Source organism: Siniperca chuatsi, linkage group LG7 (genome assembly GCF_020085105.1).
Source record: "Siniperca chuatsi isolate FFG_IHB_CAS linkage group LG7, ASM2008510v1, whole genome shotgun sequence".
In the NCBI taxonomy this organism is placed as follows: Eukaryota; Metazoa; Chordata; class Actinopteri; order Centrarchiformes; family Sinipercidae; genus Siniperca; species Siniperca chuatsi.
In genome coordinates this window covers 27048701-27063298 of record NC_058048.1, presented here as the reverse complement: position 1 = coordinate 27063298, position 14598 = coordinate 27048701, and the positions used below count along the sequence as shown (strand labels likewise).

General features: G+C 38.6%; 2 protein-coding genes across 6 annotated transcripts in view; one reads left to right on the top strand and one right to left on the bottom strand.

Moving 5' to 3' along the window:
• LOC122879503 (cyclin-dependent kinase-like 1) overlaps nt 1–5229 on the top strand; it is a 34684-nt gene extending 29455 nt beyond the window's left edge. For 4 of the 5 annotated variants that reach the window (XM_044203674.1, XM_044203672.1, XM_044203671.1 and 1 more), the window contains 7 exons: nt 627–699; nt 1824–1914; nt 2280–2480; nt 2973–3055; nt 3150–3206; nt 3774–3926; nt 4551–5229. In XM_044203674.1, coding sequence (XP_044059609.1) covers nt 627–699; nt 1824–1914; nt 2280–2480; nt 2973–3055; nt 3150–3206; nt 3774–3926; nt 4551–4646 — 754 coding nt within the window. In that variant the 3' untranslated portion in view covers nt 4647–5229. The remainder of the gene's footprint in view (nt 1–626; nt 700–1823; nt 1915–2279; nt 2481–2972; nt 3056–3149; nt 3207–3773; nt 3927–4550) is intronic. The other variant, XM_044203673.1, reaches the window with a different exon arrangement.
• Nucleotides 5230–6254: 1025 nt separating this feature from the next.
• On the bottom strand, nt 6255–14114 carry LOC122879496 (cytochrome P450 2F3-like). The gene is made up of 9 exons (XM_044203653.1): nt 13795–14114; nt 13027–13189; nt 12483–12632; nt 9725–9885; nt 8414–8590; nt 8051–8192; nt 7424–7611; nt 7200–7341; nt 6255–6974 (listed from the first exon to the last, which is right to left on the bottom strand). The coding sequence occupies exons 1-9, from the start codon at nt 13963–13965 to the stop codon at nt 6790–6792; spliced, it is 1479 nt and encodes a 492-aa protein (XP_044059588.1). The 5' UTR covers nt 13966–14114; the 3' UTR covers nt 6255–6789.
• Nucleotides 14115–14598: the final 484 nt, after the last annotated feature.

Below are 14598 nucleotides of genomic sequence, written 5' to 3'. Positions count from 1 at the left end.
ATCTGAATACTTCTTGCAAAAGTAGGCCTCTCCTTTTAAGGACTTATCTGTTTAGCATACAGTTTACCATAACTCATTGTGTGTACATGTATTTGTTGTATATGAGTACTGTTTAAGAGAGAAGGGCAGCAGAAAGGAACAGGGTGAATTACAAAGAGGGAGTCAAGACTGTTGCCAAGAGATTTCAAAGATGTAGAAGTTGGCAACAGAGTAAGGGAGGAATAGCCAAGTCTAAAGCAAATTATTACTTAAGTATTTAGGGAAAAGGGTTCTTCTTTGTGCTTCATGCTTGAAGCACTCCTCATGCAATCTATCACTCACAAGATAAGATTTTAGTGTAGTTTTTGTCATGTTAAGTCACACAGCAAGCGTAGGCAACAATGGCTAGCAGACCATTTTTTCTTTTCCCACAAGGCTGTGCAGCAGAAACTCTAGCTGCTCCTGAAAACAAAGGCGCTGTTGCTGTTAGAGGCAGGCCTAAGGTTACCCGGGTGACAAGAGGGCTGTGTAAAGCACCTCTTCTTTTTTGAAATCGCTGGAATAATAGATAAGGAAAACATGACTAGTAAATAGGTTTTGTTTTGTTCCTCTTACAACAATCAATATTTGTCTCTTGTCCTCTGCAGGGTACCTGAGACTCAGCTGAAAAGTATAGTGTGGCAGACTCTGCAGGCTGTTAACTTTTGCCACAAGCACAATGTCAGTATATTTTTAAGCTGGTACTTAATTGAATGCTTTTTCTGTGATTTTTCTGTATTTATTCTTTGATTTTCTCTCAGTGTTTTTTTTCCCTTCTTTTTTTTTTGTCTTAAAGTTTGAAGTGTTTTAGACTGCCTTAGAACAATACTTTCATGCCATATGTGCAGTACATTGAAGTTACTGGTCTCTGTAATAATATCCTCCTCTCCATACTGGCCATGCAACGATCCATTCCTAGTGTGACTACACTATGAAAGATGGGGGACAAAATCCTCATCCTCATATAAGCTCCAGCTGATTTTAGAAGGCATTTTGTTACAGAATGAAGACTGTGCATTTTGTCCATATTTTACAAGTAATAGTTGGAAAGGACAAATGACTACAGCAACAAATAACTCTCTCAACGTACATATGGCACCTGATTGTTGTTTTAGGATAGCCTTGAAAAAATCTGAACATATACTATGTTTTATTTTTTCACTGTTTTACTGTCGACTGTTTATTTTTACCAAACATTATATATATATATATTTCTTTTTTTTGCTCTAATACTCTGCTATGTGAGTGCTTTTTAACTGTCATTGCATTGCATAAGCAAGTTATTATTATTATATCTGTGGCTGCTCACAGCATTGCTTGAAATATGTTTTCCTGTGACAATAGTTTACCAATTCTCAGAACCTTGCAAAACCAGCTCATATTTGGCTAGCTTAGTTTTCAGTACAAAATATTTGCCTGGAAAACTTTTTGAGAATTGACTGAAGCTGTCCGCAAGGCACCTGTAGAGAGTGGTTTGGATTATGAGCAGGACTGTGTTGAATTAGAAATGTGCACCACTTGTGAACAACTACTCTAACTTGTCTAACTAAAATTGAGCTTAATTCCAAACCACAATGAGCAAACTCTGACTTTGTTTAGGTTTAAATTCCCCCAACAGGAATCATTCAAGTCTCAGTGACTGCAATGTAGTATTCAGTTTCAATATTTAAATGCGTAAAGGTTTCTGATCTCTTGCTATTGTTCCTCCACGTTCATTCCTAACCTGTCAGCCTTAATATAAGCCTCTTTCTCTGTCACTAAGAAACTGTGTATCAAATCCCTGATCCTGAGCATTTATGTTGCAGTGCATCCACCGTGATGTAAAGCCAGAGAACATCCTCCTCACCAAAACCGGAGTCATCAAGCTCTGTGACTTTGGCTTCGCCCGCATTCTGAGTAGGTCATCCAGAGAGCCAGTTCATTTATGTGCATTTAGTGTTAATGCACCTCTAATGACTTATTCAACACGGAACCTATTTCAGCTCCTCCTGATGGCCTCTCACTTTCAGTGTTTCAATGAATGCATTGCATAGGAGGATCATTCAGCCAGTTAGTGCATCTCTGTGTAGTGTGTCTCTGTTTACCCTTCCTGCCTTAGGTTTCGGTGTTATGTTACCATACATTAACATGTAGTCATGTAGTCATTCAGCACGCCTTGTAATCCCTTCCTCTACAATGTACGTGTTATTTAGTGTTCATTATTCAGTATCTAAGTGCATGTGTGTCCGTAAAAAGTTATCTCCATCTCTGTGTGTCGGTAGCAGGACCAGAGGATGACTACACAGACTACGTAGCGACCCGCTGGTACCGGGCCCCTGAGCTGCTGGTTGGGGATACTCAGTACGGACCTCCTGTGGATGTGTGGGCTCTGGGCTGTGTCTTCGCTGAGTTGCTCCATGGCAATCCACTCTGGCCCGGGAAGTCTGACGTTGACCAGCTATACCTCATCCGAAAAACTCTAGGTACACTGATAAGGGGCCACATCAATGGGTGCTAAAAAGAAATAATCTACCTATGGATGCACTTGCACAAACTCACTTGCATAATTATGAAGATCACTTGTACAGATCGCATATGACATTGTTTCATTGACAGTTTCCACGATCAGCAGATGGATTTAATAGCAGTTTTTAAATTCATGCTTTGCTTTCACACCACAAACAAACAAACCAGTTAGCTTGAAAGCAGATCTACCTTTTCAAGTGGTCTTAGTCCGGTTGTTTGGCCACTTGACAGCTTTCAACTGAACTGAACAGGGTAGGTGTGAAAGCATCCTTAAGAAACATAAAGAAGCAAAGCAAAACGTAGGCCTTGCTCTTTTATTTTAAGGAGATAACACCAAAATCTGACATGTACTACGGATGTTTTAGATAGTTCAACATTTTTAAAGGTTTCTTAAGGAAAATTTCCACCAATACACACGCTGATTAAAATCATCTCATTTCTGACCTCAGGTGACCTGATCCCTCGCCACCAGCAGGTCTTCCGCTCTAACGTTTTCTTCAGTGGAGTCAGTATTCCTGAACCTGACACGACGGTACGGATCCTGTTACCGTTGAGAATGCATGTTCTTAATGTAGAGGTGAAGAAGTGTGTTTGATATTATTTTCCCCATTTATTTTTGCTCTTAGGAGCCCTTGGAAAAGCGCTTCCATGGAGTGTCTCTTCATGCCCTCCAGGTTATGAAGGTATGTAATGGATTGTGTAATAGAGCCTCACTGATATACAGGAAAATTAGGTTGTATGTAATTAGTATGAGGGTAGTGTATGTGTTGGCTGATAAGTAACAAGAAATTGCAGTACAGAAAAGCTAAAGCTACTATATATTTGAGGTAGTTTATAAACAGTGTTGCCGTTACATACTGTAGTTTGTCCGCCAGACAACATTAACAAGTTTATTTTTCAACTGTAAAATATTCCTTACAGTAAATATCTTGGTCACAGTTCTTTAATAACCAAATTTAAGGGATCCTTTTTTTTCAATATCTAACTAAAGTTTTTAGGTTGATAAATGAGTATTGGGCAGTATATCATTATCTGACTAAACAATTAAAAACTGGATATCGTATCTGCCTCAACAACCCAGTATTGGTCCGGCTCCAGTGTGTAACAGACAAATACAAATAAAATGATGACTCAGTACTCAGGGTCCAGCCAGTATAAAATATATACAAGGCAAAGTCAGTGTTCTGAAATGCCAAATATTTTAAAATGCCAACTCTCCATGCTAACTCTGTGAATCTTTGTGTGAGCAGTCATGCCTGGTGATGGACCCCTCTCTCCGGCTGTCCTGTGAAGAGCTGCTGGAGCTGCCTTACTTCCAGGAGGAAGGAGGAGCCAACTGGGGCCGTGAGGGTGAGCGCCCAGGAAGACGACATGACAAAGGCTCCCGACGCAGACAGGCAGGGGTAAGTATAACATACGATTGCTTAATGGTGTAAGAAATCGTCCCATAACCCCAAACTTACACACTGTGCACCTTGCTACAGCCACGCATGTCAAGAGTTGGTCACTGTACCACTACAGGTACTTGCTTCTTCACTGGGGCTATAGCAGAGAGCCAGAGACAGACGAAGAGGTGGGAGAGGTTCAGGTCTTGCTCATGGACATTTCACTAAGACAGACTCTCCACCCAAAATCTTTTTAGTATAAAAGATTAACCTCTGTAGGCTTGAAAATGCTGCTATGGCTTGGTTTCTGCATCCATATGTGTTCCCAACACTGAAAATATGATACACAGCTTACATTTACAAGAGCTACCTCCAACAAGCTGCTTCTTTACCATTGCATTTTAACTTGGCATGAATGCACACTGATCTCTCTCGAAGAAGAAGAAGAAGAAGAAGAACAAACTACCTACCTTTTAAGTAGATAATCATTTTAAATGATGGTTGCTCTTACTATTTTCACTGCTAGTCACCATGATAAAGCATCATCTCAGTTTTAAAAAATATGTTAGAGAAATGCACCGAAGATAGGTCAGATGGTTTACACCTTTTTTCTCACTCTCCTTCCCTTTTCTCTCTCTCTAGGCTCAGTACCTGCCTCAGTTACCAAACAGCAACATCTCACCAGCACCAGATGTCAAGAAACAGGTGAAGCATAAATATCACCTGCCCAACATTTAATAAACTAACAAATTGATCTACAAGTTTGTGGCTGAACTGAGAAAGATGGACTTGTGCTATGCTTTGTGCAATCATTTGAATACAGTCCAATTTGAAGACGTGTTTGAAGCAAATATTTTTGGCGTGACAGTGAGAAAGTGTATTTTATTTTTATCATTACTTTCATATGTCATGTTTGTTGACATCATCACTTAATATTCTTTACACAACAAACAATAGTTGGGGCATTTACAGTTGCAGGTTAGGCGACACACTTGCAGTACTATTACCAAATAATACAGTATGTGTCAGAGTTGAAGACACCTTGCACCAGATGCAATGGGTACTGTATTATCACATCTCTATAAAATTATATTAAGCAGTGTGCCATCCTCACTTGGACAAAAACACTATAGTTTTCCTGTTTTTTGTTGCAGTCAATGACAACAACTGATCCCCATGCAGGTTCATACTGGCTACAAAATATGTACTACATGTAATACAGTACCATATATAATGCTGTATACTTGCTGTATAACTTCCTTACACAGTCTTATTAAGGTTTAATAAAGCCTGCCATGACAGTAATTTAATGGGTTCTTAACATATTGCAGCCTCAGTCTTTGACAATGATCCCCAAAGTCTGACATGGACATTCACTCTGTTGCTCAGACACAAGACAGTGATACACTGGGACATGCATCAACACGCCGACAGCCTGACGCACAGCTTGACCGATCAGCTGACCTTGAACTAATCAAATTACACATGTAACTCCATGCTATACATCACTGTGCTAAGGGCTGTAAACTAGTGGGTCTTAATCTGGGGTAAGGACCCAACAGTTGTCACAAGATGATTGATGGAATTTGGACAAAAATTCAGTATTAATATATTATTAATATATACGACCAAGTGAGTAAACAAAACATTCAACAAAAATGAACCAAAACAACACTTCAAACCACTACAAATTCCAATTACAGTAATAAAACACTGTTATGAAGATCTCAAGATATGTCAACAACATGCACCTGATAATATGACATAACCTTTTACAAGATGGGAAACACATAACTACAGAATGATACTACTATACCTTGTTCCTGTTTGAAGTGTGCTATTCCAAAACAACTACACCATAAGCCAAACTTCCAATATTTAGGTATCTATGTATTGACAGGTGGTTTATATATATTATACACAAATTAGACAATTGAGGGCTTAATCTGCTCTTTGGGATCATTTTAGATTATTACCAGTATTGAAAATAAACTTTGTGTACACTGTGTGTTCTGGGGGCGTAACCAAACTCTAAAGTCCAAAAAAGAGAAATACCATTGTGACAAATAAAATTTTTGATAAACCTTTTTTAACATTTGGTAAAACCTTTAACCCTTGGTTGACACAATTTTCCATTTGATATATCAATTCAACCACAAAAATTGGATATTGGATGTGAATATTTCACTCAGTAGACAGTAGGTGTAATATACTATAGCTACAATAACGCACTGAACAAGCTGACACATGTATAAACATAATGTCATAGTGTAGATCTTGTTAAGGTACTTTAATGGGAATACTGGGAAAACACTATTTAAAGCAATGATGAGCAGGTACATATAGTTTAGAGGGAAAAAATATTTTATTGTCTTAGCAGGAGTCCAGGAAATTACAAAAATATTTTAAAAATCCTTTTTGTTTTTCCTTTGGCACCACTTAAACCGTTCAAATGCAAATATTGTACTGTTGGAATTCAATCTAAAGACCACTGGTCTGAGCATTTGTGTGAAAACAATATTTTATAAAGTCAGTTGGGTACATGGAAATACTTAAATAATCAGTGGACATTATCTTCACCACTAAAAGTTTAATTGGAAATGTTTTAACAGGACAGCAGCACCATCAATGGCCTCTCACTTTCTACATTGTGAGGTTATGTGCCAACATGTGCCCCTGTGTGCTCTGAGAAGACATGGTCAGAGGAGACTTTTTTGGTGATGTCATGGCAAACCTCAGAGTTATAGGCACAGGAGAAAAAAATGTTAAGTCACTTTGATCTACACTTGAAATTAGGTCCTTTGGAATCAAATGATCCACTTTTCAGAGGTTGAAGGCCAAAAGAAAGGTTGAAAACACAGGACTATGCAGTAAAATGGCATTAACACCGGGGAGTTGCAATGATCTTGTACATGCGAGGCACATTGGCGAAGCCGCTGTACTCAGGGCTGAGATCTACACTGTCAGGTCCTCCAGGGCAAGAAAAGGTGAAATGCTGCAAAAGTGACACCAGGAAGAGGAAAATCTCCATGCGAGCAAGGGACTCTCCGACACAAGATCTCTTTCCTGAGAGATAACCACAAACAAACCAATGAGAATATATACTTGAGATAAATAAAAAATATTTGCATGGACTGGGCTTATAATTGGCCTCATAAACACATCATAGCTCAGAAAAGAGCATGACAACACTAAAATCTGTTTAGCAAGTAGGTACAATGTTCAGCCACATTTTTTGAGTGAGTGAAACATAGTTGAAGTTAATTTACTAACTAAAAACTAATAATTTACCTGCAGAGAAAGGCAGGAATGCAGGATTTTTCTTAAAGTTGCCATTCTGGTCCAGGAAGTGCTGGGGGTTGAAGGACCAAGGGGTTGCCCACTGTTTTTCCTCTTTCAGCACAGAGTGCAACAAGGGAACAATTACAGTAGCCTGTTGAGACAAGAAATTGTATCACATTTTGTATTATCTGGAAACAGAAATAAAACTGTACTGTGTGATGAAACCAGAATACCTTGGGAATTGTGTAACCCCGGAAAGAGATATCATGGAGTGCGTAGTGAGGGATGCTCATAGGGACAATATCCATAAGACGCTGAATTTCATGGAGGACTGCATCTGTAAAGGGGAGGGACTTCCTGTCCTCCATATAAGGACAGCGCTCCTGGCCAATCACACTGCCAATCTCCTGCTGCATAGTCTCTTCAGAATGAGGAAAACATAGCTATTTAACTAGTGCTAAAACTATTTGTCGATTAATTATTTAGTTAATAAAACAATTTGGATTAATCATTTATATAGCAAAATGCCAAACATTTACTGGTTCCAGCTTCTCAATTCTGAGGATTTGCTGTTTTTTTAGACATGCTTACTCTAGAGTGAAGTACAGTGCAGAAGAGTAGAGAAGTTCAAAATGCTCAGTTTTATCAGCATTACATGCAACCAATGACGAGGTGCAAGGTCAAGAGCTATAGTGTCCTGAGTCTATCAAAAAATGTATCTGTGAATTTACAATGATGGTGTGGCAATGGTGATGTGTTTAAAAGAAAGTAGGTAAAAAATGTATTTAAAGTAAAAGTCATTCGACTTGTTGAATCTGAATCTGTCTGTGTACAGATTTTGTCTGGTTTCTGTGACCTACCCTGTATTTTGGGGTATTTGATCAGTACACTTAGTGCAAATCTGATAGTTGAGCTGGTGGTTTCAGTTCCTGCCAGGTACAGATTCAGCACTGTTGACACCAAGTTGTCATAGTGGAACTCAGTTGTGGGAATATGCTTTTCCTAAAGAAACAAAATAAGAACCATTTTACTGATATGACAACACAACCTGCAATATCAAAAGTCAAGAGGTTGAAATGCAGTCCAGGGAGATCATCTGTGCAACAAGTGGTCTAAAGTGCTCAGTATTTGCAGAACTATCTGTTATTGTAGGGAGTATGTGCATTTGCATCGGTGAATACATAAGTGTAATGAGTAAACATGGTTAATGAGTTCTGTCATACCTGACTGAGTCTAGTGAGGAAGCAGTCGATGTAATCTCTGGGTGAGCTGGGTTCCAGCGTGTCCTGGTGTTCCAGGATCTTTCTCATAATAAACTCTCTCAGCTCTTCAATTCTGGCAAACATTTTGTGCTGTTGACCTGGCAGCCATTCCATCAACCGAGGGAAGATATTGTACATCTGTGATGGGGAGTGGAAAGGACTCGTGAATAATGTGTCCCACAACCAGTTGTCAGCTGAGTACAAAGTGCCTGCCAACCTTTGGTATTTGAGGTGCTCTTCAGATACAAATACACTGACCCTCCCTGCATACAAACCGCAAATCATTCCCTAAAGGACTAACTGAAAATATATCACGATGGAAAAGAATAGTTTCTGACCCTTTGTAACTATACTTGTACTTTGCCAGTTAACTTTTGCAGTGGGAAATAAACCTAAGCATGGGTTAAATTTAATACAAAAAACTGATGAAAGTCTTAAGAAAACACAAATAAATAGGCAAAACACAAATCAAGCAAACTTCTTCACCACTTAAACATACACTGTACATTTGCAAATAAATACAAAAATATAAACTGTAAGAACAGCTTGTCTGATGCATTCTGTTGCTGAACTTCTGCAAATCGCACGTCTGACCATGTTCAGTTTTTAATGAGGCCGGAAACCTGAACCTTTGTGTTGTACATTACTTGCAGCGTTCCTGTATTTGCAGTTTGTTTCTCTATGCCACATCGTGAGTTGTCAAATTGGTGAATGTGTTTCTCAGTTTGCATGTGCATTATGTAACTGCACCATTTATTCCCAAATGGCAACATATGTGCTGTCAAAGTGGTGAAGATGTTTTCTAAATTTCCGTGAGCTTCATCCTTTTGTATGTTTCCTTCAGTTCTAGCAAGTTACACTTTCTCAGTTACAGTAGGTAAGTGACCATTGTATAAGGACAAATATACATTTCAGTGTGTCCTGATATAGAAAATAATGAGAAATAATGCCAACTTTATCATAGAGTTCTTCACCTGCAGTAGTTATTTCTGACTATTAAATTTTACTGTACATGAATCACAAAACATTAATCAACTATAGACATTGCTTAATTACAAAATTAACTCATTGGTAAGGTTCCCTCAATCAAAACCTTAATGGAAAGGTTTGAATCATGCTATTCAATTATATAACCCTGATTAAGAATAATTATGATATAATTTATTACTTGGGTCCCTGCAGAGTGGCTGGAGTACAAAGTCAACTGTGGTCTTCCTAACCACTAACACACCCTCCATGCCATGTAACTTTCTCTGCACCTCCTCCTCTTACCTGACCCCAGGGACTGCTGCCAAATTTCAGGGTGTCTGAGATTATCTGCAGAAGATGGAGGAAGTTGTCATCGTCATAGCTGAAGCGTTGACCAAATACTAAGCAGCAGATCACATTGGACACAGTGCAGCTCATGAAGTAGGTGGGGTTGAAAGGTGTGGCTGGAGAAAAAGAAGAAAGTGCTCAGTAAACTTTCAGTTTGATTGTTAAAAATACCAGCACCTTACCCCCATTGTTTTTGACTGTTGTGTGCATCCATCGAACTGAATGTACTTTAGGTCTTATATTAATATATCAACTAGCTATACCCATTTTATCGGGGGGTGCTGAAGCTGATCCCGGTTGAACTGTATGTCTTTGGACTGGAAACCCAAGCAGGCACAGGGAGAGCATGCAAACTGCAACCGAACCCAGAATCTTCTGGCTGTGCCGTGCCGCCCATATATTAATATAGTTATATGTATATTGATCCTTTGTGAAGCTCATTGTTGCTCTTTTACTTGTCTGCTACTGCTGGTCATGCTAATTAGGCCCAATTAAGGGCAATTAAGTGTCTGCAGTGTTAGCTTCCACCTGTTTAAAGCTTGTTCTATCATGTCTCATCTGAAAGTTGAGTTCATGTTTAATCTGTAATTATATTGGTAGGTACGAGCAAGTAGGCCTGTATAACAATATGTTGTATTCACCATCATTTCCCGTTTAATACAGTATCAATAGCACTGAATACTTTTTGCTTATTATAGAGGTTTATTTCTTATGCTGGTTGCTCTCAGCTATATATTAAGTGGGATAAGTTTAGTGTGGGTAGCTGGCACCATTATAGTCTCATGGTTCCACCTTGTGGCAGTGCCATGTATAGCAGTTAATCAGTCCAGGCAGTAATGACTGGGTTTAATCATTTTTATTATGTTTTCCTTACTTTCTTTTTAGTTCTCACCTTTTTCACAAACCACACACACACACACACACACTCCTGCAAATATAAACTCAAATTTCTAACAAAGTTGTTTTCCTGTACACCCTGTCAAGCCACTCGTTCAGCAATCAAGTTTTTCCTAACTGGAACTTCAGTTCTTCAGTAGTGGGCTGTTTCCAGAACCCAAGTGTACGAGGGAAGCCACTGTCAGCCAATCTCTTTTTTTTAGTGACCCATGTAACCCAATCTGTGAATCTTTAATAAAATCACAACTGCCTGGGAATAAATCTTCACTACTCAGCATTCCCAAAACAATAATACAGTAGCAATTCAATTTCTCCTCTATTTTCAGCATGCAACAAAGTATATGTGGCTTAGTGTGAACAATTCTGCCATTATTAGAATTATTAGGAAAAGAACACACTGCAACCTAACAAATCACTAAGTATTAATATATCTATCACACTAAATCTGAAAGGTAGGTGAGCCTTTATCAGTGTTTTAAAAGCTTTTTCAGTGTTGGAGAAATTTTGTTAGATAGCTAAGTCAATTTACTAATTGTATTTTAATGGAAAAAAGAACATAATCGATTGCGGTATCAATATTCTAAAAGAAGAAAAACATCTGAGACATCAAAATCACAAGTATTTTAGTGAGCAGATGACAGTTAATCCTCTTTTGTAACACAGTAGGCCACAAGGAAACTTGATTATACTGCAGATGCTAAACCAAAAGAGCATTATGTTAATTGTTGCATTTGCTGGATGCAAACAAAACAACAACAACACAGCCTTAATTAATTTAATTTGTTGCACAGACTTTCCATTTAGACAGCATTATACTGTACTGCCAACATGCTTGAGTATATAAGTGAGTATATATACTAAAGTATCAAACTACCTATGTATGTCTAGAGACCTATGATTGAAAGCTCCAGAACAGATACTAAATGGATCTTGTGGTGAGATTGTTTTGTCAACTGTAAAGAAAGAACTCTCAGTCTCAACTAAATCACCTGTTCACCAGGATAACAATGACAAGCTTGGTCTCTCTCAAAACATCATCCAATCTCACAGTTTGCCAGTCAGAACAAGAGGAAACAAGCCAGTCCAATTTCTTTTAAATAAAATCGTTCACTGCAAATCTACTATTATCTCCTAATCCTGTCCATCAAGTGTCCATCGACACACATTACAAAATATTCTGACAATATACCTCTAGTTAATTCACCATGCAGATAGTTGTGTTGATTTGTCTCATTTGTCACATCTGGAGGTAAATATCATTTTGTTTGTCTTTAAGTGTGTCTTTTAAAAATCAATGATTACATTTACTCACTAACAGACTTCACTGAACAACCTTAATTGGAACTGCTTTCTACCAAAGTAGTAGTCAAACAGAGGGCAAATACAGACTGTAAAGTGGGAAACAAGCATGCAAAGACATGAGAGTTGTGATTGAGACCGAGCAAGATTTCCTTGTTGAGTTGAGTTTTGGCAGTGAGAGCATGAACAGGTACTGTGCCCTCAGAGATCTGTCCCTGCATGTTCAATATCTGTCCTTGCCTGAAATGTTTACTTAAATGTTGATTAGAGCTAATTTCTCAATGGATTTGTCAAACACAAATTAACAAACTATGAAATATAGAACACCTTGTAGCTTGTTTTTTTTCCCCTGGAAAATGTCAAGTAAAAAAAAAAAGTCTAGTTAAAATCTCACATGTTTATTTAACTAAGTTTAAAGTCCATGAATATTGGTTTGTTGGAACAAGACAAGAGTCCACGTTTAGTTATGACATTGCAAACACACAAGGCAAGCACAGTCATTGTCACACATACATACCTTTGGTACTATTTATGCGGGCCACCAGGTGCTTGCTCTCCTCCTGGATCCACTCTTCCATCCTCTTGCGTCCCATCCCAAAGTCTCTTAGTGTTGTCAGGGTGAAACGCCGCAACTGCCTCCAGCGCTCTCCATTACTGATCCCCAAACCTTTGAAGAAGATTTTAGTTAAAAGAAACTCATAATAAATCTTGCCTCCACATACAAAAGAAACAGACAGCTCATTGCTGCTAAGACTTATAGCTTTTAAGGTGCAATAAAACAGCAAGTTGAAAATTTTGTGTGATTAAAAAAAGAAACAAAAAAGAAACCTTTCAAACTGTGACCATAAAAAACTAATTAAAAACAAATGGACACACAATTTTTCCAAATATATGCAGATTATAACATCACTGTTGGGTGCGGTTACAGGTTCAACAGAACACAGACTTTTGGCCAAAAGAGATCAGTGACACAATGATTTTCAGCCTGGTTTTGAGGACACAGAATGTTGTACTCAAACATGTGGATATGTTACACTATCATCACAAAATTCCCATATTACCATAGCCCCTGGTAGCTCTGAGCAGTAAAGGAAGAGGTCCTCTGCCAGTGAAGTCATCTGCTTGGTCCACCAGTGCCTCCTTCACAGCATCATACCCCACCAGGACCACAACGCGCTGACGGCCCAGGTGCACCGTTATCACAGGGCCATAACTTTGACTGAGCTGGAGGTTCAACAGAGCGATAAACATGCATTTGACTGTTGTACAGGCATGCGAGGAACAAACCAAAGTAAACACACCCAGTGCACTGCAGAGAACAAAACATAATCATACACAAGTCAAAAACACAAAACACTATAACTGAGGCTTGGTATGAAAAAAAATAAATGAACAAAAGTAAACTTAAAGCAAAGAATATCTATGTTCTGTATAACAAGTGAGGTTGGTAAAACTGTTTTCAGAATCACAATAAGAATAAGAATAAGTAATTCAGGCATAAAAATAATTTTACCACGAACGCACTTGCATACAGTGCCAAGAACCAGGGGCGTAGGACTGCGGGGAGAAAGGGGACTGAGTATAGATACTAGAATGAATAGCCATGGATGCGGAGAGGGGCCCATAGAGAATGCCTATGTACAGGGTCCAGAATTTTGTGCTACGCCCCTGCCAAGAGCAAATGTATGCTTCAGAAGGTACAACACATACAACACTCTAAAGCCAAAACGGACAACAAAGCTAAACATAGTTATGTACAGGCAAGTAGGTGGAAAAAAATAGATACGCATTATCACAGACTGAAGATCAAAGTTGCCAATCTTTCTAACCTTTAGCAGAGTTTTGAATGGAGCTCTTTTGTCAAACTGTAGAAGGTTTCCTAAGATGGGCAGGCCAGAGGGTCCTGGAGGTAAACAAAAATGTCTACGACTCTTCAGGCTAAACAGCCACACCAAAGCAATGAGTAGCCCTGCTGAAATCAACGTGACAGAGAACTCCATAATGCTCCATGAAAGAAAATATCCAACTTTGTCCTCTGCAATTGACTACAGGTCTAAGTCTTTAGAGAGAGCAACTGACTGTGTAAATACGTGTAGCTTTTACAGCTGCTTGTAGGGTGGCCAACCTTTAGCCTGAATGTCATTTGCAGAATGCAGCTGTGCAGGGAAGCAGGAAATACTAGTTATCCAGAGTAACTCCTGTTATATACAATATTTGTTGCTGGTTTTTCTAAGGACAAATAATGACTTAAATAAATACATGAATAAACAAATGTTGAGATAAATATGGAAATAAATAAATAAATGCATAAATAAATAAATAAAAGTTGGTTATTAAACAGTTCACAAATAAATAAAATGTGTTGAATTTATTTCTACAATTTTGTACACCTACATTTATTTATTTCTGTGCCTTTATGTTAATGAGGTAGGAGGTCCTAACCTCACTCTTAAGCAGGATTGGTCAATTAGGCGAGCCAGACAGAAGCAAACGATTCCTAGCAAGTCTTCCCTGCACACGATATATGCTAGCTACACTAACCTTCTGTTAGTCAGATGTTAGCAAACTAAACTAAACATGTAATGGCTTTGACCGGGAGGCCGTTGCAACGGCAACGCACCTCTAGCAAGGTA

What these genes read in the sequence shown, in the direction of transcription:
- LOC122879496 (XM_044203653.1), bottom strand. Translation starts at nt 13,965, where the DNA reads ATGGAGTTCTCTGTCACGTTGATTTCAGCAGGGCTACTCATTGCTTTG. An exon ending in CCGCATAAATAGTACCAAAG is followed by an intron (nt 9,886 to 12,482) that starts GTATGTATGTGT and finishes CTTTTTCTCCAG; the next exon opens with CCACACCTTTCAACCCCACC. An exon ending in GCAGCAGTCCCTGGGGTCAG is followed by an intron (nt 8,591 to 9,724) that starts GTAAGAGGAGGA and finishes TCCCCATCACAG; the next exon opens with ATGTACAATATCTTCCCTCG.